General features: G+C 42.8%; 2 protein-coding genes across 3 annotated transcripts in view; one reads left to right on the top strand and one right to left on the bottom strand.

The window, feature by feature from the left end:
• Positions 1 to 24,858, bottom strand: part of TG (thyroglobulin) — a 429,523-nt gene that overhangs the window by 110,508 nt on the left and 294,157 nt on the right.
• SLA (Src like adaptor) overlaps positions 1 to 24,858 on the top strand; it is an 82,837-nt gene that overhangs the window by 28,011 nt on the left and 29,968 nt on the right. For both annotated transcript variants that reach the window (XR_003943847.1, XM_030219386.1), the window contains exon 3: positions 14,013 to 14,112. Coding sequence is in view for 1 of the 2 variants with exons in the window: in XM_030219386.1 (XP_030075246.1) it covers positions 14,013 to 14,112 (100 nt within the window). In the remaining variant the exon portion in view is untranslated. The remainder of the gene's footprint in view (positions 1 to 14,012; positions 14,113 to 24,858) is intronic.

The following is a 24,858-nucleotide window of genomic DNA, read 5'->3' as shown; positions in this document are numbered from 1 at the left end:
ACAAACCCCCTCCCACTACAAAATATGCCGTCTCACAACTTTTTATTTTCACCCTCAAATGTCATACCCACCTCCCTGGCAGCAGTATGCAGGTCACTGGAGCAGTGATTAGGGGGTGCAGTGGACTTCAGGCAGGTGGACCCAGGCCCATCCCCCCCCACCTGTTACACGTGCTGGTAAATGGGAGCCCTCCAAACCGCCCCCAAACCCACTGTACACACATGTAGGTGCCCCCCTTCACCCCTTAGGGCTATAGTAATGGTGTAGACTTGTGGGCAGTGGGTTTTGAGGGGGATTTGGGGGGCTCAACACCCAAGGGAAGGGTGCTATGCACCTGGGAGCTGTTTTACCTTTTTTTTTTTTTTTTGTAAAAGTGCCCCCTAGGGTGCCCGGTTGGTGTCCTGGCATGTGAGGGGGACCAGTGCACTACGAATCCTGGCCCCTCCCACGAATAAATGTCTTGGAGTTATTCGTTTTTGAGCTGGGCGCTTTCGGTTTCCATTATCGCTGAAAAACAAAAACGCCCAGCTGAAAAAAAGATAAACGTCCATGTTTTTCGAAAATACGGTTTGGTCCGCCCCTTCACAGACCCGTTCTCGGAGATAAACGCCCATGGAGATAGACGTTTCCGTTCGATTATGCCCCTTCACATGTTACATAAATATCAATGACATTTAGGCCCCCTTGGAGTACTATATTCGGTTTGGGAGGTCACATCTCACTAACGAAATAAAAAGGCTTGAAGTAGTTCAAAGGAAAGTGATCAAAATGGTAAGAGGAGATGTGACTATATATACCTTAAAGGAAAGGAGAAACAGGGGAGAGATGCTGAAATACAGTAAAGTCTTGATTATCTGACCTAAATGAGACCAACTCATTGCTGGATAAATGAAAAGTCGGATAATATGGAAAGCAATGGTAACCCCTCAAACAATGCAGAAACAAAAGCAGTAAAAGCAGGGTCCTGGCTTACTACAGTGGTAAAAGTAGGGTCCTGGATTCGGAAGCTGCGTGATGTCAATGGGGGTCTGTCAGATATGCTGGATGGTTGGATCAGTGAAGGTTGGCTAATCGAGACTGTACTGTCCTTGAAAGGTATTCATGAACAAGAAATCTTTTTCAAAGACGGGGAAGCTATAGAATGAGAGAACAAGATATAAAACTGTGACGAGGTAAACTTGAAAGTAACCATCAGAAAATCCTTTTTCATAGAAAGGGTAGTGGATGCCTGGAATGTCCTCCTGGCAGAGGTAGTGGGGACAAAAACAGTGATGGAATTCAAAAAGGTATGGGATAAACAAAAAAGGACCCCTGTATACCAAGAAGATGGAATCAAAACACAACTTAAATGCTTTTCATTGCTCCCCCCAAAAAAAGCCATAAAGGGGTATAACCTACTGGATCATCAGATACAACCCTAAACAAAGACATAGGGTTCCTTTTACTAAGCTGCGGGAAAAAGGGCCCTGGGTTAGCGGCCGGGGCCGTTTTTCACACACGCCAAGGCCCTTTTTACCGTAGTGGGTAAAATGCCCTCCCCCCAAAAAATGGCCATGGGGTAAGATAACTCTTCCCGTGTGGCCATGCGGTGGACAGCTCTTACCGCCACCTATTGAAGTGGTGGTAAGGGCTCCCGCTGTAATCTGGCAGAAAACAGGGCAGCATGCGGCAATTACTGCGGATTGTGCCGTGTTATAAAAAAAATAATTCAGAAGAGTTGGAAATGGTGCGTTCTCAAGTCAGAAATACCGCTGGTGGCCGCGTTGGGCCGGCGGTAGTTCTGGGATAGCATGCAGTAAGCCCACTTTGAGCTTACTGCCATTTTGTAAAAGGGCCCCTTAGAGAGGTGGAGCCTGCGAAGTGGCAGATACAACTTGAGCCAGCTCGCTGGGCGGACTAGATGGCTCATACTGATCTCTATCTGCTTTCATTTACTCTGTTACATTCAAATACTTCAAAAGGTACACATATAGGGAAAATGTTAAAGGCCCTGCACTCCTGGCAGACTAACAGGCTTATTTTTGAAAAAGAAGGGCGCCCACCTTTCAACACAAATCGGGAGATGGGTGTCCTCTCAGGGTCGCCCAAATTGGCATAATCGAAAGCCGATTTTGGGCGTCCCCAACTGCTTCCCATCGCGGGGTTGACCAAAGTTCCCGGGTGCCTGTCGGAGGCGTAGCGAAGGCGGGACTGGGGCGTGCCTCGAGCAATAATGGAAAAAAGAAGGGCATCCCTGACGAGCACTTGGGCGACTTTACTTGGTCCATTTTTTCTTACGACCAAGCCTCAAAAAGGTGCCCGAACTGACCACCGGAGGAAATCGGGGATGACCTCCCCTGACTCCCCCAGTGGTGACTAACCCCCTCCACCCTGAAAACAACAACTTTAAAATCTTTTTTTGCCAGCCTGAAATGTCATACTCAGGTCCATCGCAGCAGTATGCAGGTCCCTGGGAGGGGGGGAGGTATGTGTGTGTCAGCGGAGGCATAGCAAAGGCGTGGACGTCCTTCTTTCAAACATTTTGGAAGTCCTGAACTGCCCCCCCCCCCCCCCACACACACACAGGGACGGCCAAATTTCAAGGAAGTGGAATAAACCAGAGCAGAGGAGTGGCCTAGTGGTTAGAGCACTGGTCGTGCAATCCAAAGGCGGCCAGTTCAAATCCCACTGCTGCTACTTGTGATCCAAAATCCAAATAAATAAAGGGGGTAGCAGAGGTATCCTTCTTACAGAAACACCCACATTTTGCAACTGCATCACCTGGACTTGTGTTTTTTTAAGGTTGTAGACGGCAATTTATTTAAGGTTGTAGACGGCTATTATCAGTGCATTTTTTCTAGCAAAAAAGGTGCCGGTAATCAAATGACAGGCAACCTTTCAGGGGTGGGGTGATCACTGAGAGATCCACCCCACTATAGCCAGGTCCCCTGCAACCAGTCACAGAATCAGTGATAAGGCAGAATTGATGTGTAGAGCCTGAGCTCTTTCATTAAAACTTAGAGACCATGGGTCAATTTTAGTAGACAATGGAAAAGGTGCTGATACTCAGTACCCCCAAGTACCCCCTCAAAAAAAGCCCTGGCTATTATACACGCAGCTTGTCTGCATGTATGAAGCCATCTTTGGCATGCGCAGAGCAGCCACGCATAATGCTTGGCTACTCTGCACTGGCTTCCCCTCCTTAGGAAGGAAATCATGTGCAAATGAGCTAATAGTGAGCAGCTCATTTGCATGCGATTTCCTTCATGCATGCCTTTCCTTTCAGAATCGCTAAGGGATCGGTAAGGGAAGGGCTTTTTCCGTTCAGTTAGTGCAGGGGTAGGCAACTCCGGTCCTCGAGAGCCACAGGCAGGTCAGGTTTTCAGGATATCCACAATGAATATGCAGGAGATAGATTTGCATATCATGGAGGCAGTGTATGCAAATCAAGTTCATGCATATTCATTGTGGATATCCTGAAAACCTGACCTGCCTGCAGCTCTCGAGGACCGGAGTTGCCTACCCCTGAGTTAGTACATCAGTTAGTCCATTGCAGTGTCCCTTAGGGTGCCCGGTTGGTGTCCTGGCATGTCAGGGGGACCAGTGCACTACGAATGCTGGCTCCATCCACGACCAAATGAGTTGGATTTGGTCATTTTTGAGATGGGCGTCCTCGGTTTCCATTATCACCGAAAACCGGAGACGACCATCTCTAAGGTCAACCTAAAATGTTGAGATTTGGGCGTCCCCGGCCGTATTATCGAAATGAAAGATGGCCACCCATCTTGTTTCGATAATACGGGTTTCCCCACCCCTTCGCGGGGACGTCCTGCAACGATTCCCTCAGGAAAACTTGGACGCCCCATTCGATTATGCCCCTCCACATGAATTTTCAAAGAGAAATTCCCTGCAGAGTTTTCCTTTGAAAAGTTTGGAGCTGGCTGGCACTGTGGTTATTTCCACAATGGTATGACTTTTCACCTGCTTTGCAAATTGACAACGTAAAGTACATGCAGGATTTTAAAATGAAATCTTTGCATGTTGCTTGATGTCTCCACTCTCCCCCAGTCCTATCTTTTTGTGTCGTGGTACTTTTACTCATGTAAGGAATGGGGGTATATTCTGAACACTCCAAAAAAATAGACCAAGTAAATAAGGAAATATTACTTCCTGGAAAAGGTGATGAATATATATAATTGTCACTCAGTGAAGGAGGGAGAGGTTGAACAAGGACCAGAATTCAGTAAAGCCTGGGATAAAGCACAGAGAAGCTTTGGAGGAAAGGAGATGAGGCTAAAGCCTATGATTAGATATGACATAATAGAAGTCTATAAAACCCTGAATAGGGTGGAACAGGTAAATGCAAATCAATAATCTATGTAATTTATTGGGATTTATTAACCACCTTTATGAAGAGATTCATCCAATGCAGTGTACAGCAGTTTATACAGTGACGAATGCAACACTATCACCTAAAACTCCCAAAATAGGCATTAGTTCTGTCTGATGCACAGTAGATATACGTCTAAGGGGCAACTTTTGAATAAAAGAAACAGGAAAGCAAATACTTAGAAATTAAGAAAGTTCTGAGCTTATGGCCTGCATGCAACCTAATACAACCTCAAGCTTCTGAGCTATTAATTCCTCAAAAGGAAAGTTAAGCAATGGAAACGTTGGTAGCTCTGTAGCTGTAAAGTGCAAGGTGTGACACCACAAAAGAACAGAGAGATTAGGAAACTGGTAGCCAAAGTTCAACCCGCGCCCTTTATTTTTAACAAAGCAATGAAGATGTTAGTGAAAGACACCTATTTGCATTAGCTGCTTCAACTGTTTCCATGTTACTGTGTCATTATGATGCCACCGTGCAATTTGGGTTGACATATCTCAAAAAAAACAGTCAAATTAGAAAAGGTTCAAAGCAGGGCAACTAAAATGATTAAGGGAATGGAACTCCTCTCATATGAAGAAAAGCTTAAGAGGTTAGGGCTCTTCAGCCTGGAAAAGAAATGGCTGAGGGGGAATATGATCTACCTGTAAATCAATTGTTTACTCTTTCAAAAAGTTCTAAGACTAGAGACACTCCATGAATGGAAATACTTTTAAAAGGAATAGGAGAAAATATTTTTTTTAACTCAATGAATAGTTTAGTACTCATTGCCAGAGCATGTAGTAACAGTGATTAGCTTATCTTGGTTTAAAAAAGGTTTGGACAAGTTCCTGGAGGAAAAGCCACTGCTTGCACTGGGATTGGTAGCATGGAATGTTGCTACTATTTGAGTTTCTGCCAGGTACTTGTGACCTGGATTGGCCACTGCTGGAAGCAGGATACTAGACTAGATAGGCCATTGGTCTGACCCAGTATGGCTGTTCTTATGTTTTTTATGTTCTTATACATACTGTAGAACAGATGGTCAAGTGCGGGAGAATTTTTATAAACTATTTTTACATAAAACACTGATTTACATTTATAAATGGGCTATTGTAACTAATAACCAGTGGTAAAGGTCTTGCCCACTTTAGGGTATGTTATGTGGCCACATAAGCACGCACTTAGCTAGTTACCCATATTGGGGGGGGGGGGGGGGTGTCCCAGCCCTTGAGCATTCCAGGCAGTCAGCTGTTCTTTGCCCTCTCTGTTCTGTCACCCCCCCCCCCCCCACTCTTTTGCTGATGTCTCATATTTTTCTTCCTATCCTGTTGTGCAATAGAGTTCTTTTCATTTTCATTGTTTTAGTACGGTACACCGCTTTGATGTATGTGCCAAAAGGCGGTATAACAAGCTCCCAATAAATATAAACAAATGCATACATGGCTCCTTCTAAAATACTAACCAGTGTAAGCATATGTGCTTTGAAATGAAGGTGCATATTTTGCTGGTGGGTATGCATGAGGCAGAGTTTGAGCGGATCACACAGAGCACATGTAGATTATAAAATACTCAAAAATCAAACAAAAAAGTGAGGTATAAACCAGGAGGATATCAACCAGTCTTTATTGGTAACAGCTAAAAGGTGACCTGACACGGCCGTGTTTCGGCACAATTGACCTGCCTCAGGGGTCAAGTAGATCTTTGTTGTGATATAGAACTGTTTAACAACAAAGAACAATGTAGCCAAGGTTTTAACCGTGGTATCCTCAATGAATCAATGAGCATTGAATCACAAGAGCCGTCCGATCGGCAATGATTTGTCACGCAAAGGTTAAAAAAAATACTATCATTTACATATGCATTAGGCAAATATTAACATGGACATTAACACTTATAAAGACATGTGGGTACATATTTGTCTATATAAAATACAAGTATAAGTGGCAGGCTCCACCTGCCCGAGAGGAACACTTCCTCTAAGGCAGGTGGTGCCTGCCACTTATGCTAGTATATTATACAAACAAATATGTACCCACTTGTCTTTATAAACCAGGCTTCAAATAAGTGCCTTAAATAATCTTTACCTACGTAACCCCTTATAAAATTTCCCTCCATATGTCAAGCCAGTGCAATAAATATTAGCATGGACATGTGCAAACTGCATGTGGTAATTCATGCATTATGGGGGCCTCCACTTAAACGCCCCGAGAATACATAGTGGAAGCCTATTCTGGAACAGAATCTGGGTTAAAAGTGTAACCCGGTATCAACACAAATTACATTTATGTGGCCACAGTTATACCAGCCATAGACCTAGCATAACTGCAGGTGGAAAATGCAGAAGGGATGGGTGTAAATTGAAATATTCTGTAAGTGCATAATTAGGAGCTCTGACCACGTTTAAGCCCCTTACATGTACACACTATGGACTACATTCAGTAAATTGCGGGCCGCAAAAATCCGTGCAGAGCACTATTCTATAAATGGCACTCTGAGTTGCGTAAAAAAATGAACAAATCTGCTTAGAGCAAAAAAGATAAGAAACTAAAGAGAGTAAGCTCTAATATGTTATGTGAATTATCTATGCTGTAATCAAAAAATGATTTAAATAAAGGGCCTCAATAGCCAAGTGTACCAACTCAGTGGACACACCTGTTAGGGCTTCAATCATGGGCCAACCACCACCTCCGAAAAACCTACAGAGTGAAATAGCTAAACCAATCTGTAGTAAAAAACGGAGTGGGGCTATAATATATCAGTAATAAATTGACTATAAGCACAGATAATATCAAATAAACATGAAAAATGTAATTATAATATATGTCGGAAGAATGAAAAATATATATTTCAAAAGGGAAAGCTAAATGTGGAGTGGAGGAGTGGCCTAGTGGTTAGGGTGGTGGACTCTGGTCCTGAGGAACTGAGTTCAATTCCCACTTCAGGCACAGCTCCTTGTGACTCTGGGCAAGTCACTTAACCCTCCATTGCCCCAGATACAAATAAGTACCTGTATATGTAAGCCACATTGAGCCTACCATGAGTGGGAAAGCATGGGGTACAAATGTAACTAAAAAAAAAATGTAAAGAACCAATGACAAAGAGAGTACTTAGCTTCAAACCTGGGAAGGAAAAAAATCCACATCTGAGAGGCACCTCTAAAAATTCTCTAGTGAAATGGTCTTACAAATAGAAAATCTCATTCATTCCCTATCAATCAATCTCTCTGAGTTGTGTGCCATTTATAGCATAGCATTTACATCCAATTTCTATGCTAAACTGTGGGTGCAAGAAGGGTAGATATTGGGATTCTCCAGGGGGTCTGTGCTGGGACTGCTGCTTTTTACCAAATTTATAAATGATCTAGAGATGGGAAAAACTAGTGAGGTGATTAAATTTGCTGACTACAAAGTTATTCAAAGTTGTTAAATCGCAAGAGATTGTGAAATATTACAAGAGACTGGGATGGCAGATGACGTTTAATGTGAGCAAGTGCAAAGTGATGCATGTGGGAAAGAGGAACCCAAATTATAGTTATGTGATGCAAGATCCACATTAGGAGTCACCGACCAGGAAAGGGATCTAGGTGTCATCGTTGGTGACACGTTGAAACCCTCTACTCAGTGTGTAGCAGTGGCTAAATAAGCAAATAGAATGTTAGGTGTTATTAGGAAAGGAATGGAAAACAAAATTGAGGATGTTATAATGCCTTTGTATCACTCCATGGTGCGACCGCACCTCGAATACTGTGTGCAATTCTGGTCACCACACCTCAAAAAAGAAATAGTGGAATTAGAAGGGCAATAAAAATGATAAAGGGGATGGGACAACTTTCCTATGAGGAAAGGCTAAAGTGGCTAGGGCTCCTCAGCTTGGAGAACAGACAGCTGAGGGGAGATATGATAGAGGTATATAAAATAATGAGTGGATGGAATAGGCAGATGTGAATTGCTTATTTACTCTTTCCAAAAATACCAGGACTAGGAAGAATGCAATGAAGCTACAAAGTAGTAAATTTAAAACAAATTGTAGAAAATATTTCTTCACTCAACTTGTGATTAAACTCTGGAATTCGTTGCCAGAGAATGTAGTAAAAGCAGTTAGTTTAGCAGGGTTTAAAAAAACGTTTGGCTAGCTTCCTAAAAGATAAGTCCATACACTGTTCCCAGGGGACCCAACACTGCCACCTGTCGCACTATGCTCTGCACGCCACCAAGGACCAGATCCAAAATGGCTTCCCCTCTTGTCTGTTTCTGGACCAGTTGCTCTAAGAAGCAATTGTTTATTACATCTAGAAATTTTATCTCCCTGGAACTCCCTAATGTAACATTTATCTAGTCAATATCGGGGTAATTGAAATCACCCATTATTATAGCATTGCCCAATTTTTCAGCTTTCCTGATCTCTGTAAACAGTTCTTCATCTGTTTATTTGTTCTGTCCTGGTGGACGGTAGTACAGCCCTACAAGAATATTCCTTCCTTTCACACATGGAATTTCTATCCATAATGATTCCATGCTGTTCTGTTTCATGTGGAATGTTTATTTTATTTGACTCTATTCCCTCTTTAAGATATAGCACAACACCCCCCCCCCCCCCAATTTGTTCCTCTCTATTACTGCGATACAATTTGTACCCTGTTAACACAGTGTCTATCAAGTCTCTGAGATGCCTATTATGACCCTGGCTCCCTTGGTTTACAGTCCAGTGCATTAATCTCAAAACTGACCCTCTGCTCTCCATGGAAGTCTGTGTGGCCATTTTCTAAGAATGCCGCTATACAGGTGTCCATGTCCCTTGTTCCCCCCCCCCCCCCCCCCATTCAAAATTTAGATGTTTCAGGTTGTAAAATGGATGTCTATGCTGGACATTTCCAGCACATGGACATCAATTTCTAGTATTTTTCAACAGTCTGTATTCTGTTCAAAAATACTTGTGAGATGGACATCTGTTTAGGATGTTCTGAGTGTTAATGAGTGGAGTGGAACAGATAGAGATGAAACACTTGTTTACTCTTTCCAAAAATACAAGGATTAAGGGGCACACAATGAAGCTACCAAGTAGTAAATGTAAAACAAATCAGAGAAAATATTTCTTCACTCAACATATAATTACTTCTTAAAATCCACTACTTATTTCTAGGATAAACAGCATGAAATCTGTTTTACTGTTTAGGATCTTGCCAGGTACTTAGACCTGGATTGGCCACTGGGCTTGACGGACCTTCAGTCTGTCCCAGTATGGTGATGCTTATGTTCTTATGTACTGGCTTAGATGAGATATTCAGGAGTAAAAGCAGTGTCACCTACCATGAAGAGGAAAAAGGAATTCATAAAAACAGAGGTGGCCCAGGATTGCTATTTCCTGAAATAGGTAGAAGTAGGAAAATAGCTAGGTTGGAGGCTGGGGGTATGTGAAAATGATTCCTTTAGAAGCATCATGAGGCCTGCAGGCTGACATCACACAAAGTTGTGGGTGCGTGGCAGAGTGCAGTTGTGCATGTCAACAATACAGGAAGGCTGATGTTGATAATAATTAATGGTTCATTTACTTTCCACTGTCAGTGTAGGCATGGAAACATCATTTATACTTTTTTTTTCATTTGCTTAAAAATGACAGTCCTGCAAACTTTTCTAAAACAACAGATTAAGCAATATCTAGATAACGTAGGACACAATCAGAACCCCTCCACACAATGTCTATAAGCTTCTGTGATAAACCACCCAACTCCCCATCATGTCTAGAGCCAGTTCATCTATTTCTGCTTTAATTTATTTGATAATTCAATTTATTTGATAATTCAACAGTGCAGTGTACTATATACTAAGAAGATACAGTCATCCGAGTGTGGACAAACATAGCAGACTACTACTATTACTTATCATTTCTATAGCGCTACAAGGCATACGCAGTGCTGTACACCATACACAAAAGACAGTCCCTGCTCAAACAGCTTACAATCTAGATAATTGTGCGCCTTACATATGACCAGCTGAAAACATTAATTGCAGACTTTGTTAAAAAAAAAACCAGATTGAGTTTGAAAATGGCCCAGATTAGAATAGGGATTCCGTAGAAATAAGCCCTCCCCCCCCCCCCAAAAAAAAATGGCTGAATGATTTCTATGGGAGGAGCTCCAGCTTCCGTAACAGAGAAACTTACTTACAGTGAAACACAGCACTTACAGCCCAATAATCAGAGGTAAATGTGGGTGCAAGAGGCCACTAGCGCCCGCATTTACCTTCGCACCCATGATCATTGGGCAAACAGCGTCAGTGAGAGACAATAGCGCAGAGCTCATTTACCTAAATCTGCACCACCCAAGCTGCAAAGGACTCAAATACAAATCAACTTACGCATCCAGTTTCTCCTACATAAGCACACAACTGTGGAATGCACTACCAAAAGCCTTGAAAACTACGTACGACCACCTAAATTTCCGGAAAAAAAAAATCTAACCTGTTTAAAAAGGCATGCCCTACTGATCCAACTTAAATGCCTGATCTCTGCAACACAACAAAACTAAAGAACGTAATGGACATAACACAACTCTCCCATTTTACGATTCCCTAATGTGGCTGTGCCACATGAACTTTATCTTACCACAATATCACTTTGTATTTGTTTACACCAGAGTCTGCAAACGCCTCTCCGGTACTATGTAAGCCACATTGAGCCTACAAATAGGTGGGAAAATGTGGGATACAAATGTAACAAATAAATAAATACATTAAATAAATAAATAAATTAGATGTATGGAACAGCTCCTTTCAAACTGCCTCTCCCTGTTCTCTACACTCACAAGCCCCAAAGCTACTCCATCCTGCAAACTGCCCCTTCCCCTCCTTCACAAAGCTGTCCACCACTCCAACTACCCCCCCCAGGAGATAGACACATACACAGGGACAAATAATTCCTTAACTATGATGTACTGCATTTTATGTTGCTTAGACATATTTATTATTATTTGTTACATTTGTATCCCACATTTTCCCACCTATTTGCAGGCTCACAATTTAATTTCCTTTGATGTTATTTCTACTGTGAAGGCTGCAGACTAAATGTTACAGCTTTCTTATCGGTTGCTGTATATAGTGGTAACTCATATCTGTCGCCATGGGCAGGTCAACATGAAGGCACTGGAACCCGAGGCATAGAGTTAGGGTCCACATATTTACACAGAGAAAACAATAATAACAACGAGCAGCTATAATAACCTTCCCACCACCACCACCATCTACCCTTCCAACTCCAACAATAGCTGACTTCCACTACCCCAAGGAATCCTAATCCACCCTATTAAAATGTCCAGGGGTACAAAATACAACCCCTTCTGTTTGCCTCAGAGGGGAGAAATATGCTTTATGAAGATGTCTTCTTAGAAGATGTGCTGGTAGCAGGATGTACAGGATCCCCCATGCAACTTTTGCTGACTGTGGCCAGCATGTTTGCTTGTTTTTCCAAAAAAATAAAAATATTGTCGTCTGCATCAAACATAAATATCAGTCCAGTTCATTAACAGGCTTCAAAGTAGAAAGTGACAGGGGGACAAAGCTGGTCCCTGTCCTCACAGGCTCTGTCCCCATCCCCACCCCGTCCCTGTAGGATCTGTCCCCGTCCCCATGGGATCTGTCCCTGCCCCGTCCCCACGGGGTCTGTCCCCGTCTCCATCCCCGTGTCATTCTCTATTCCTGTTCTATACAAATGAAATTCCTGCATGTGGGGGTTGGGGAGGGGAAAGGAGACAAATGAAGCTCCTTCAAAAATGCCACAATATATTTCTATAGGAGAAGCTGTTTAACAGGCTGGAGGAGTAGACTAATGGCTAGAGTACTGGGTTAACAACCAGAGAAGCCAGGTTCAAATCATAGCACATTATCTCCCACATTAACAGCTAACACTCAATGGAGCGGAGAAGGGGTTGGAACTGTGTCTTACAGTTAACACAGAGTTAACTTTTAATGTGGCAGACAACAGGGCACTGTTAATGTCATGTGAACAGGTGTAGCAAACTGCCTTGTGTTGTCTACAATGTAGTTAACATGCAGTGATGAAATTTCCTTTGTGTTAACTGAATGGGAAAGTGCTGGGAATTTAGGGGTTTGCAGTTACTGTGCATTAATTAACTGCAAAATATGACTGCACTTTACAAAACAGGTGCTTCATCTTCTCTTCTGACATCAGTAAAACTGACGTACACTGATGTTTTTCTGACACACTGAAAATGTTGGAAACCAAACGGCCAAATTGCTCTGTGTTTCATCCCACAAACCTACTTTTTCATCTCACTCTCTTCTCACTTCCTCCCTCCTCAGAAATTCTATTTATAGAACCAGCAAAGTAAAAAAAAAAAAAAAAAAATTACCGCAAATGAAAAATACTGAAGTGTACACTACATCGGAAAGTCTGTGTTACACTTGAACTGTAACGGGGCCCTTTCATTTCTGCTGAAGTCTCTGCATTTTAGTTAATTCTATTAAAGGCAGCAGGTGTTATAAATTAGGAGGCTGTGGAAGAGAAGTCATGCTAACAATAAGATTCAAAAGTGCCATATAATGTACATATTTACCCTTTTAAAAATGATCCCACAGCAAGTACACGCAGTTACACCTGCTCTGAAACACGCACAAATTTCCTGGTTTATTTTCTGTGTGCACATGCATTGTCTACCTTGATGCTAACCCTGGGAACACAGCTGAGGTCAGTGAAGATTGCCATATACAGGCAGGGAGTACGCACATGTTTACATACACAGAATCTGGGCAATTTTAGAAACAGATTCTGGTCTATTCTATATAGAAAAGTAAATGCCTACTTTTCTGTATAGAATACTAAAGCAAATGGCTGAAAACGTGTATATTAAAGTGCAATCACTTGCACCGGCTTTATAACTGATGTAAATGCTCACACCTAGAAGTTAGCACTGCACCGGTAAATGATAGAATCTATAATTCATGCATGTACATGTGCACTTCACCCATACGAACACTGACCAGTAAAGTATCATGCATATTCTGATTACATTTAAAACATAAGAACATAAGCTTTGCCATACTGGGACAGACGGAAGGTCCATCAGACCCAGTATTGTGTTTCCAACAGTGGCCAATCTAGGTCACAAGTACCTGGCAAGATCTCAAAACAGTAAAACAGATTTTATGCTGCTTATCCTAGAATACGCAGTGAATTTTCTCAAGTCTATCTTAATAATGGGTTATAGACTTTCCTTTTAGGAAATTATCCAAACTTTTTTTAAACACTGCTAAGCTAACTGCTTTTACCACATTCTCTGGGAACGAATTCCAGATTTTAATTGCACATTGAGTGAAGAAATATTTCCTCCAGTTTGTTTTAAATTTACTACAGCTTCATACTGCAAGAAACAGAGAAGCATAGAAACATGACGGCAGATAAAAGTCAAATGACCTGTCCAGTCTACCCATCCACAGCAGTTCTAAAATTGTATCACTTCATACCATATGTAATGAGTTTATCTTGTTGGGCAGACTGAATGAACCATACTGGTCTTTATCTGCCGCCATCTACTATGTTACTATACAAAAATAATACAAATTTACCATCATTTATTTATTTATGACATTCATATCCTACATTATCTCAAACCTCTCCCTCATTTCATATCTAATCTCACTTATATCTTTCCTAGACCAAGAGAGTGAGTTCCTTGCTGTTCTTGATGATTATCCATCTCCTGATGTTAGCCAACCAATATTCCACTTTGGAGAAAAGCTACGTGTGATATCAAAGTAAGTCACTTTTCATTTCTCTACTAGAGGACAGCAGAAAAAAAGATTTTCTGGATGCAAGACTATTTCATGCATATTAATTAACAATGCTCTAACTTCCAAGCAGGCTGGTGTCCATGAACATTGGATGCTGCCTATCTCTGTTTCTCAGATGTTTGCTGCATTTACTCTACACAATAACCCTCTCATTCCTTAAAAGGCTATTTAAACTTACATGGCAAATGCATGCATAAACTTATAGAATACTGCCATCCATGTCGGTAAAGTATACACTTACCCACCTAAATGGCAGCCTCACACCTGATAGCTATTCGGTAAGAACATAAGAGTAGCCATACTGAGTCAGACCAATGGTCCATCTAGCCAGTATCCCATTTCCAATCAGTGGCCAAGCCAGGTTCCAAGTACCTGCCAGAAACCCAATTATTAGCAACATTCCATGCTACCAATCATGGAGCAAGCAGCTGCCTCCCCCATGTTTGTCTTAATAGCAAACTATGGACTTTTCCTCCAGGAACTTGTCCAAACCTTTTTTAAACCCCAGATACGCTAATCACGGTTACCATATCATCCGGTAAGTAGGCACTCAACTGTTAGGCACATTAATGGGCGAGAAACAAGGTGGGCCATAGGCAGGGCAAACATTTATGTAGGCAACTTACCGAATTCTGTTAGTTGCACATGTAAATGTTGCATTTAGGCAAAATCATTGATGCAAGCCACAGATCTGTCATAAATGTTCACATCTACATATCAGCACACTAGCATTCTATAAGGATACCAACAGGCTTATTTTCAAAAGAGAAAGACAACCATCTTTCGACACAAATCGGAAGATGGGCGTCCTTCTCCCAGGGTCGACCAAATCGGCATAATCGAAAGCTGATTTTAGGCGTCCCCGACTGCTTTCTGTCGTGGGGATGATCAAAGTTCCTGGGGGCGTGTCGGAGGCGTAGCGAAGGTGGGACTTGGGCGTGCGTAACACATGGGCGTCCTCGACCCATAATCAAAAAAAGAAGGGCGTCCCTGATGAGCACTTGGACGACTTTACTTGGTCCTTTTTTTGTTACAACCAAGCCACAAAAGGTGCCCAAACTGACCAGATGACCACCGGAGGGAATCAGGGATGACCTCCCCTTACTCCCCCAGTGGTCACTAACCCCCTCCCACCCTCAAACAAATTCTTCAAAAATATTTTTTGCCAACCTCTATGCCAGCCTCAAATGTCATACTGAGGTCCATCGCAGCAGTATGCAGGTCTCTGGAGCAGTTTTAGTGGGCGCAGTGCACTTCAGATAGGCAGGACCAAGGCCCATCCCCCCCCCCCCCCCCACCTGTTACACTTGTGGTGGTAAATGTGAGCCCTCCAAAACCCACCAGATACCCACCGTACCCACATCTAGGTGCCTCCCTTCACCCATAAGGGCTATGGTAGAGGTGTACAGTTGTGGGTAGTGAGTTTGGGGGGGGGGGGTTGGGGGGGCTCAGCATAGATGGTAAAGGAGCTATGCACCTGGGAGCAATTTCTGAAGTCCACTACAGTGCCCCCTAGGGTAACTGGTTGGTGTCCTGGCATGTCAGGGGGACCAGTGGCTTGGATTTGGTCATTTCTGAGATGGGCGTCCTTAGTTTCCATTATCGCCGAAAATCAGAAACGACCAAGTCTAAGGACGACCATCTCTAAGGTCGGCCTAAATTTCCAGATTTGGGCATCCCCGACTGAAGCATAAAGCCAAAGAGAGAACAGTAGCAGCATTTTCCCCTTAACTTCAGTTAAATGTCAACCAGTCATCCCAACACTGGCCACCGTTTTGCATTTTTGAAACAGTGTGAAGGTCGAATGTGAACCGATGAACTTGCACAAAGGTTGTTCCTCCTGAAGTAACAGGACAAGGCATCACAAAACAGTGGCCAACGTCGGTGTGACCAGTTAATATTTAACTGAAGTTAAGTGAAAAATTTATAGAAATGTCTACATATAACATAATGGAAGAATTCTGAAGTTTATAAATTTAAGTGAAAATTTTTGAAAAGCCGATGACTGAGAGCTAGCGGTGTACATGACAATTAACATCCGTTGAGGTCTGAGGCTTTTTTTTCTCCCCCTTTTTTAACGAAGTCCATGAATTACAATTCACTGCCGTTAAGAATTTTTTCAGCACTGGTATTGTGAAGTTTATGTGGAATTGTATTGTATAAAACTATCTCATGCATATTAATTAGGGTAGCCTAAAAACTGATCTGTTTGTGGCCTGAAGGTCCATGAGTCAATGCCATTGCATTTCTCCTATTCTCTGTCAACGGGGGAAAACCTTGATGAACCGGGCCCAAAATGGTGAAAACCCTTTAGTGTACTGCTGGCCCTAAATGTTCACTAAGAACAAAACCATTATAATAGGGAAGACAAAGGGACTGAAAAGAACACAGTGGAGAAATACAGTGGCTAGAAACTGGATAGAACCAGGGTGTGGATTGAAAACAATATTCATAGTTGCATTTTTATTTATTAATTTTTTACATAAATCTTTGTTTTAGTCAAGTTTTGACTCAAGATCTGCAGGGCCAAAATAAAAAATGTGCAGTGTGGCTGTGTGATGAAATACGAGCCTAGAGGAAGTGATTACGTGTTTCTGAAAGAAAGAGCATCATTGCAGGACATGTTCGTCCTATGCAGCCATCAGAAGTAGCACAGTGTGTGAAATGAAGCTGTGCTACATTAGGCAAATGGAACACGCTCTTCCTGTTTTGCTGCAGCTGAAACTGAACAAAACTCCCTCACAATGCCCTATGCAAAATGTTATGCTAAGAGTGCTTTCCAAGCCCTGCAGCCTGCTTTAAATCAATTAGAAAAAAATGTTTCTGGTTTGAATGGGGTGGTTCTAGCTAATGCCCAATACTCCCTAACAGCACAACTAAATTATTGTTTTAGAGTTCTTTTCACCCAAACTATGCAGAAGTGCAGAAAGGGTCATAACACATAACCCGCGCCCTTTATTTTTAACAAAGCAACGAAGATGTTAGTGAAAGACACCTATTTGCATTAGCTGCTTCAACTGTTTCCATGTTACTGTGTCATTATGATGCCACCGTGCAATTTGGGTTGACATATCTCAAAAAAGACATAGTCAAATTAGAAAAGGTTCAAAGCAGGGCAACTAAAATGATTAAGGGAATGGAACTCCTTTCATATGAAGAAAGGCTTAAGAGGTTAGGGCTCTTCAGCCTGGAAAAGAAATGGCTGAGGGGGAATATGATCGAGGTCTACCTATAAATAGCCAATATGGCTATTCTTATGTTCTTAATTGCTTGCAACCTGATTCATTAATGAGCCAATTAGCATCAATAACTGGATGCAAACAATTAATGACTTTAACTGGCACCAATTAGGGAGGGGTTGCACATATCTGGCTGTGCACTATAATTTTGGGTGCCCAAATCTTACAGCACAAAATCCAAAAGGAGGAGTGCCCATGGGAAGGGGAATGGGCAGGTCACGGGTGTTATCAAAAGATGCGTGCAGTGTTATAGAATTCCAGGGATCCGTGTCCAACTTGTGCATCAGGATTTATACCACCAGATTTCAGCTGGCATAAGTCTTCAAGCCCAAAGTTGGGCTCAGGAATCCCCACCAGTGCTATTCTATAACTGGAGCTCATCCTGGAGTAGCCTTTATAGATAAGCGCTGAGTGCTGATTTTTCCCTGTGCCTGTTTTTTAGTGCCAATTACTGAATCTGGCGCTATATGTGTCTGCGCTAATTTCAACCAGAATACCATAAACTCATGGATATTTTAAATTAGGAACTGAAAATGACATGCTTGGCATGGCTCCAAATTGTTGCCATGTTATCCCCCTAATTCTACTACTACTACTTACAATTCAACATAGAAGGACAGTCCCTGCTCAAAGAGCTTACAATCTAAATCATTTCTATAGCGCTATAAGACACGCGGCGCTGTACATTTGAAGATGAAGAGACAGTCCCTGCTCAAAAGACTTTACAATCTAATTAGGACAGACAAACAGGACAAATAAGAGATAAGGGAATTACTAAGGTGGGAATGAAAAGTAAGGGTACTGAACAAGTGAGTAAGGATTAGGAGTTAAAAGTCACCAAAAAGTGTGCACACAATTTAATTAAATAACAAGCTAATTAGCACCAGTAATTGGCTTTGTAGCAAGCAATTATTTGCCCTAATTAAATTTAATTGAAGTTTATGTGCTTAAGTTTAGGCTCAGGATCTGCACCTAAATTTTGTGTGTGATTTGGAAAAGGGGGCGTGGAAATAGGAGGGCATGGGTGGAACGAGAATGCCTTCTTATAGAATAATGGGCATACCTGCCAATGTAGGCGCGTACATTTGCACCATGTTTCAGCTGGTGCAAATAGCCACACCAAAAGTTAGGCGCGATTCCCGGGCATAAGTGCTATTCTATAAACTGTACTTAACTTTAAGCACGGCTTATAAAATAGCACTTTTTTCAGCACCAATGTTTTTTGGCGCCATATTCAGAATCTAATCCTATATGTCCACTTACCACATGTTAAGTTTTTGCATTAAAGTGCGGTAACCACAAAATGTAATGTACTTTATTTAAAAAGGACCATAGGTTTATTTAGATGTTGGTGGTGAAACAGCACAGTTACAGAGTTATTCTGCGTTCTCTCTCCCATCTCCCTTCTACAAAGCATCAAAATAATCACACGCTGCCCATAATAGGAAATGATGAAAGGCCTGAGAAGAGAAGCAGGTCTTTTCTCATAACATTTGCTCTTCTCAAAAGTCCAGGCCATCATAGTTCTGTCACTGGCATATACAGGACAAGATGGGCAAGATGGTGGAGGCTATTATTAAGAATAAAATTGCAGAGCATATACAAAAACATGGACTGATGAGACAAAGTCAGCACGGATTTAGTGAAGGGAAGTCTTGCCTCACCAATCTAATGCATTTTTTTGAGGGGGTAAGCAAACATGTGGACAATGGGGAGCCGGTTGATATTGTATATCTGGATTTTCAGAAGGCGTTTGACAAAGTGCCGCACGAAAGACTCCTGAAGAAATTGCAGAGTCATGGAATCGGAGGTAGGGTATTATTATGGATTAAGAACTGGTTGAAAGATAGGAAGCAGAGAGTAGGATTGCGTGGCCAGTATTCTCAGTGGAGGAGGGTAGTTAGTGGGGTCCCGCAGGGGTCTGTGCTGGGTCCGTTGCTTTTTAATGTATTTATAAATGACCTAGAGATGGGAATAACTAGTGAGGTAATTAAATTCGCCGATGACACAAAATTATTCAGGGTCGTCAAGTCGCAGGAGGAATGTGAACGATTACAGGAGGACCTTGCGAGACTGGGAGAATGGGCGTGCAAGTGGCAGATGAAGTTCAATGTTGACAAGTGCAAAGTGATGCATGTGGGTAAGAGGAACCCGAATTATAGCTACGTCTTGCAAGGTTCCGCGTTAGGAGTTACGGATCAAGAAAGGGATCTGGGTGTCGTCGTCGATGATATGCTGAAACCTTCTGCTCAGTGTGCTGCTGCGGCTAGGAAAGCGAATAGAATGTTGGGTGTTATTAGGAAGGGTATGGAGTCCAGGTGTGCGGATGTTATAATGCCGTTGTATCGCTCCATGGTGCGACTGCACCTGGAGTATTGTGTTCAGTACTGGTCTCCGTATCTCAAAAAAGATATAGTAGAATTGGAAAAGGTACAGCGAAGGGCGACGAAAATGATAGTGGGGATGGGACGACTTTCCTATGAAGAGAGGCTGAGAAGGCTAGGGCTTTTCAGCTTGGAGAAGAGACGGCTGAGGGGAGATATGATAGAAGTGTATAAAATAATGAGTGGAATGGATCGGGTGGATGTGAAGCGACTGTTCACGCTATCCAAAAATACTAGGACTAGAGGGCATGAGTTGAAGCTACAGTGTGGTAAATTTAAAACGAATCAGAGAAAATTTTTCTTCACCCAACGTGTAATTAGACTCTGGAATTCGTTGCCGGAGAATGTGGTACGGGCGGTTAGCTTGACGGAGTTTAAAAAGGGGTTAGATAGATTCCTAAAGGACAAGTCCATAGACCGCTATTAAATGGACTTGGAAAAATTCCGCATTTTTAGGTATAACTTGTCTGGAATGTTTTTACGTTTGGGGAGCGTGCCAGGTGCCCTTGACCTGGATTGGCCACTGTCGGTGACAGGATGCTGGGCTAGATGGACCTTTGGTCTTTCCCAGTATGGCACTACTTATGTACTTATGTACTATGTAAGCCATTTACATGCATAAATCAGCCATGTGGAAATTTCCTTCCCTCAGACTGGCTAAAAGTAAACAGTTGTCAGGTATTTAGAGGTGGTATTCATGGAGGGGGGGGGGGGGGGGGTCCTTGATGAGCCATGTAGATTTGCATTATTTTCCATGGAAAACATACCTGTACAGAAAGGAGGTGTGAAGGCCTGAGGAGAGTTTGGACCTCTTCCAAATCTCACCTTGAAAGTGCATGCCTACTTTCACATAGTTACCCCCAGGGTGCTCTCCTCTCAGAAAATTGGGACCACGGCTTTCACAGCTCTCTGTATAACTGTTTTGGGTTCTTTCTATCTAGTTTATTTGATCACTCTCTTTTCTGTTTTCCCAGTTTTTGTTGTTCTACTGCTTCTTTCAGTTTACTATTGGAGCATATGAATGTAAGATTTTCTTCTAAGGAAGGTTACCTTAGCACATTTATCCAGGCAAGAAATCATCTGAGAAGCCTTTCACTACACAGAGTTATTCTGCTAATTGGTCACTGGATAGATTATACATTTAGAAAGTGAATTCTATCTGCAAGACGCATTCCTCCTTCAGCTCGAGGAATATACAATCTCAGCATACACTGATTCTTAAAAATGACCTCATGGGCACGGAGCAATTTTGTTAGCACATGCAGTTTTCAAGATCTTTAAGATGCCTGTTTACAATTGCAAAGCTATATGAGAGTACAGGAATTAATAGCTGATTCATGGTTTGTATCTTATTCTGTGATTTTAAAGCACTTTTCAACATAGATTTTAATCTCTAACATTCCTTGCTGATCTTTTCTACCAGTGATTTGTGCTGGATTGTGGCTCCTTCCTGACATAGCCACCGCAGCCACGCCTCTGTGCCCTGACTTACTTCTGCCTCATTGGAGTCAGTCCCCGTGCCCCTTCCGGGTTCCCTGGGCTGCCTCTCGGTGGTGGTGGTAGTGCTCTCACTGTGGGTTCTGACACGCTGGGCGCCCTGTTGGGGATTTGGACCTCTCTCTTTCTGGATCACTAAGGATGGCCGGCGTGCATGCACAGCAGGAAACCTCTGAAACGGCCATTAGCAGGACGCCGGGAGGTCTGCGGAGAACATCATTTCTGCACTAAGCAGTATATGAGGAATTCTGTGCTTCTCTACCAGTGCTTTTGCAATGGGTTGCCTTGTCTAGCTTGGTGTTGTTGCTACAGTGGTCTTCTTTGTCAAAGTTCTTGTACTCTGGTCTCCTTGGGCATCTTCAGTCTTCAGTTCCAGCACATCTTCAGCGTCAGCTGATTTCCAGTCTTCAGTTCCAGAATACTTTCAGTTTTCAGTTCCAGCTAACTTCAGGTTCTATCTGGCTAGCCCAAGGGACTCCTCTAAGGGCCATCCTCCAGTCTTGTCTCTGACGGGGCAAGACTTGCTTGCCACCAGTTGGGGCCTGTCTAGCCTCCGGTGTTAACCTGACTGTGGCCTAAGGGCTCACTCATTTCAAGTATGACACTTCCTCTACTCCTAGGTATTTATATACACCTTCAAATTCCAGTTCCTTTATGTCATGGTCATCAGTGAGATGGATGTTTTCAGTTTTGCTTAAGTTTCCTCTAAGGAAGGTTACCTTAGCACATTTATCCAGGCCAAATGCCATTCTGATGTAATCTGAGAAGCTTTTTACTATACGGAGTTGTTCCACTAACTGGTGGTTACTGGAACTGTAAAGCTTCAAATCATCTACAAACAGTAGGTGTGATATTACCTCTGGATCATTACCATCTTTAGAATTAAGATTAAATCCATAACCGAAGAAGCAGGGGCGTAGCCAGACACCCAAATTTGGATGGGCCTGGGCCCAAGATGGGTGGGCAGAAGAACCCCACCCCATCCCACAGGTGATTTGGTCTCTCCTTCTCTCGCCTGCATGCCATATGGTCTCTCAAATATCTCCCTTCTCCTGCACACCTTTTAAATAGCAGATTTTCACCGGCAGTAAGCAGCAACTAATACACAGTACTCATGTTGGCCCTACATCCTTCCCACTGATGCAGCTTCCTGTTTCTGCATAGGCGGGAATACGTCAGAGGGGAAGGCTTTGGGGTCGGTGTGGAGCAGTATGTATCAGTCGCTGCTTCCTGCAGGCAAAGATCTGCTATTTATAAGGTATGCAGGAGGGACAGTTGTTGGGAGATTTCAGCTTGGGAATCTCTGCCAGCCACATCATAGGTGTGCTGCTACTGGTGGGCCTGAGTTCAAAGTGGGTGGGCCTGGGCCCACCCAAGCCCACCCTTGGCTACACCACTGCGAAGAAGTTACGCTCTTGCAAACTGTTCAAAATACTAATGCCTATCTTCTGGTGCTATGCACATCATCTTGACCATTCTTTCCCCTTGTTATTCAAAATACATTGGTTACCCATTCATTTCTGTGACTCACAAGGTCTATTATTTAGGGGTTCTCATTTATTTTTCTTCTCGGATCATCCCATACACCGCAACTCATTCTCTTCTTTCACTGGATGCACATCGTTTGATTCTACCTTCTCCTCATTTTGCACATCTTGAATCCACTAGCATACAGCATTTTTCCTCCCTGCTTTTCACGATGAACAATTCTTTTCTAAATTTAAATCTGCTTTAAAAACTCACTTTTGGGGGCTGAACTTTGGCCACTCTATTATCCTTGACCCTTTATCTCTCTTCCCTGTTTTATGTGTGGTTTTGTAACTGTCCTGTTTTAAATGGTGTTGACCTGCTTGTCAGATAGGACGGTATATTACGTTCTTATAATAAGTATAAACATAATAAGCATACTCAATGGATTGAGAGTTCCTGGGTATATTATCACTTCTGTTTGTCATGAGTCACTAATGTTCCCCAGCCTACAGCCTGCTGCACCCCGAATCTGTCTGATCTCAGGCACTAAAAAAGGACTGGGCCCAGTTGCTACCTGGATGGGAGATCACATTTTTGACCTTCATCCCTGTACTCCACCAGCCTCCTACTAACTGCTGACAAGCAATGAATACTACTTTATGTGAACACCTTTTGGCTTTGCAAAGTCCTGGTAACTTCTGTGTACCACATCACTCAATACAAAGGGAAAGGAGGTTGTCAAAGGTGACAGTGCACAACCTAGAACTATAGAATGGCCCTCTGGTGTCCCCCATTGAGATGCCATTCAGCCATGACACATTCTTAGAAAATATGTGCAAAGTAAAATTTCCCATGCAGTTTGGCTGATTTTCGCAGGGAAACAGCAATTTACTGACAGAAGTGGAGAGTCTGAATACTATTCCCCCTTACTGCAGGTAAACATGACTCCACAGATTGTATCATGGGTACTTGAAGGGAAAGGGTAAAACTGAGGTTTGCATTTTCAAAACTCCACATGTATTGTACATGGTGAAAAATGAAAACAGTGAAGTTTGGCCAGCAGGGAGGTATAAAACATAGAAGAACTGGAGACTAGGGAGGGATCAGAGATAGGTGGCAGTTATATTCTCAGGGATCGGTGCTGGGGCCGATTCTGTTCAATATATTTGTGAGTGACATTGCCGAAGGGTTAGAAGGTAAAGTTTGCCTATTTGCGGATGATACTAAGATCTGTAACAGAGTGGACACCCGGGAGGGAGTGGAAAACATGAAAAAGGATCTGAGGAAGCTAGAGGAATGGTCTAAGGTTTGGCAATTAAAATTCAATGCCAAGAAATGCAAAGTGATGCACTTAGGGAATAGAAATCCACGGGAGACGTATGTGTTAGGCGGGGAGAGTTTGATAGGTACGGGCGGAGAGAGGGATCTTATGGTGATAGTATCTGAGGATTTGAAGGCGACGAAACAGTGTGACAAGGCGGTGGCCGTAGCTAGAAGGTTGTTAGGCTGTATAGAGAGAGGTGTGACCAGCAGAAGAAAGAGGGTGTTGATGTCCCTGTATAAGTCGTTGGTGAGGCCCCACCTGGAGTATTGTGTTCAGTTTTGGAGGCCGTATCTTGTTAAGGATGTAAAAAGAATTGAAGTGGTGCAAAGAAAAGCTACGAGAATGGTATGGGATTTGCGTTACAAGACGTATGAGGAGAGACTTGCTGAAGTAAACATGTATACTCTGGAGGAAAGGAGAAACAGGGGTGATATGATACAGACGTTCAAATATTTGAAAAGTATTAATCCGCAAATGAACTTTTTCCGGAGATGGGAAGGTGGTAGAACGAGAGGACATGAAATGAGATTGAAGGGGGGCAGACTCAAGAAAAATGTCAGGAAGTATTTTTTCACGGAGAGAGTAGTGAATGCTTGGAATGCCCTCCCACGGGAGGTGGTGGAAATGAAAACAGTAACGGAATTCAAACATGCGTGGGATAAGCATAAAGGAATCCTGTGCCGAAGGAATGGATCCTCAGGAGCTTAGTCAAGATCGGGAGGCATGGCTGGTGGTTGGGAGGTGGGGATAGTGCTGGGCAGACTTATATGGTCTGTACCAGAGCCGGTGGTGGGCA

The sequence above is a fragment of the Microcaecilia unicolor genome, chromosome 1, assembly GCF_901765095.1.
Source record: "Microcaecilia unicolor chromosome 1, aMicUni1.1, whole genome shotgun sequence".
Lineage (NCBI taxonomy): Eukaryota > Metazoa > Chordata > Amphibia > Gymnophiona > Siphonopidae > Microcaecilia > Microcaecilia unicolor.
Note: the sequence above shows the minus strand (reverse complement) of the source record. Positions and strands in the feature narration are given on the sequence as shown.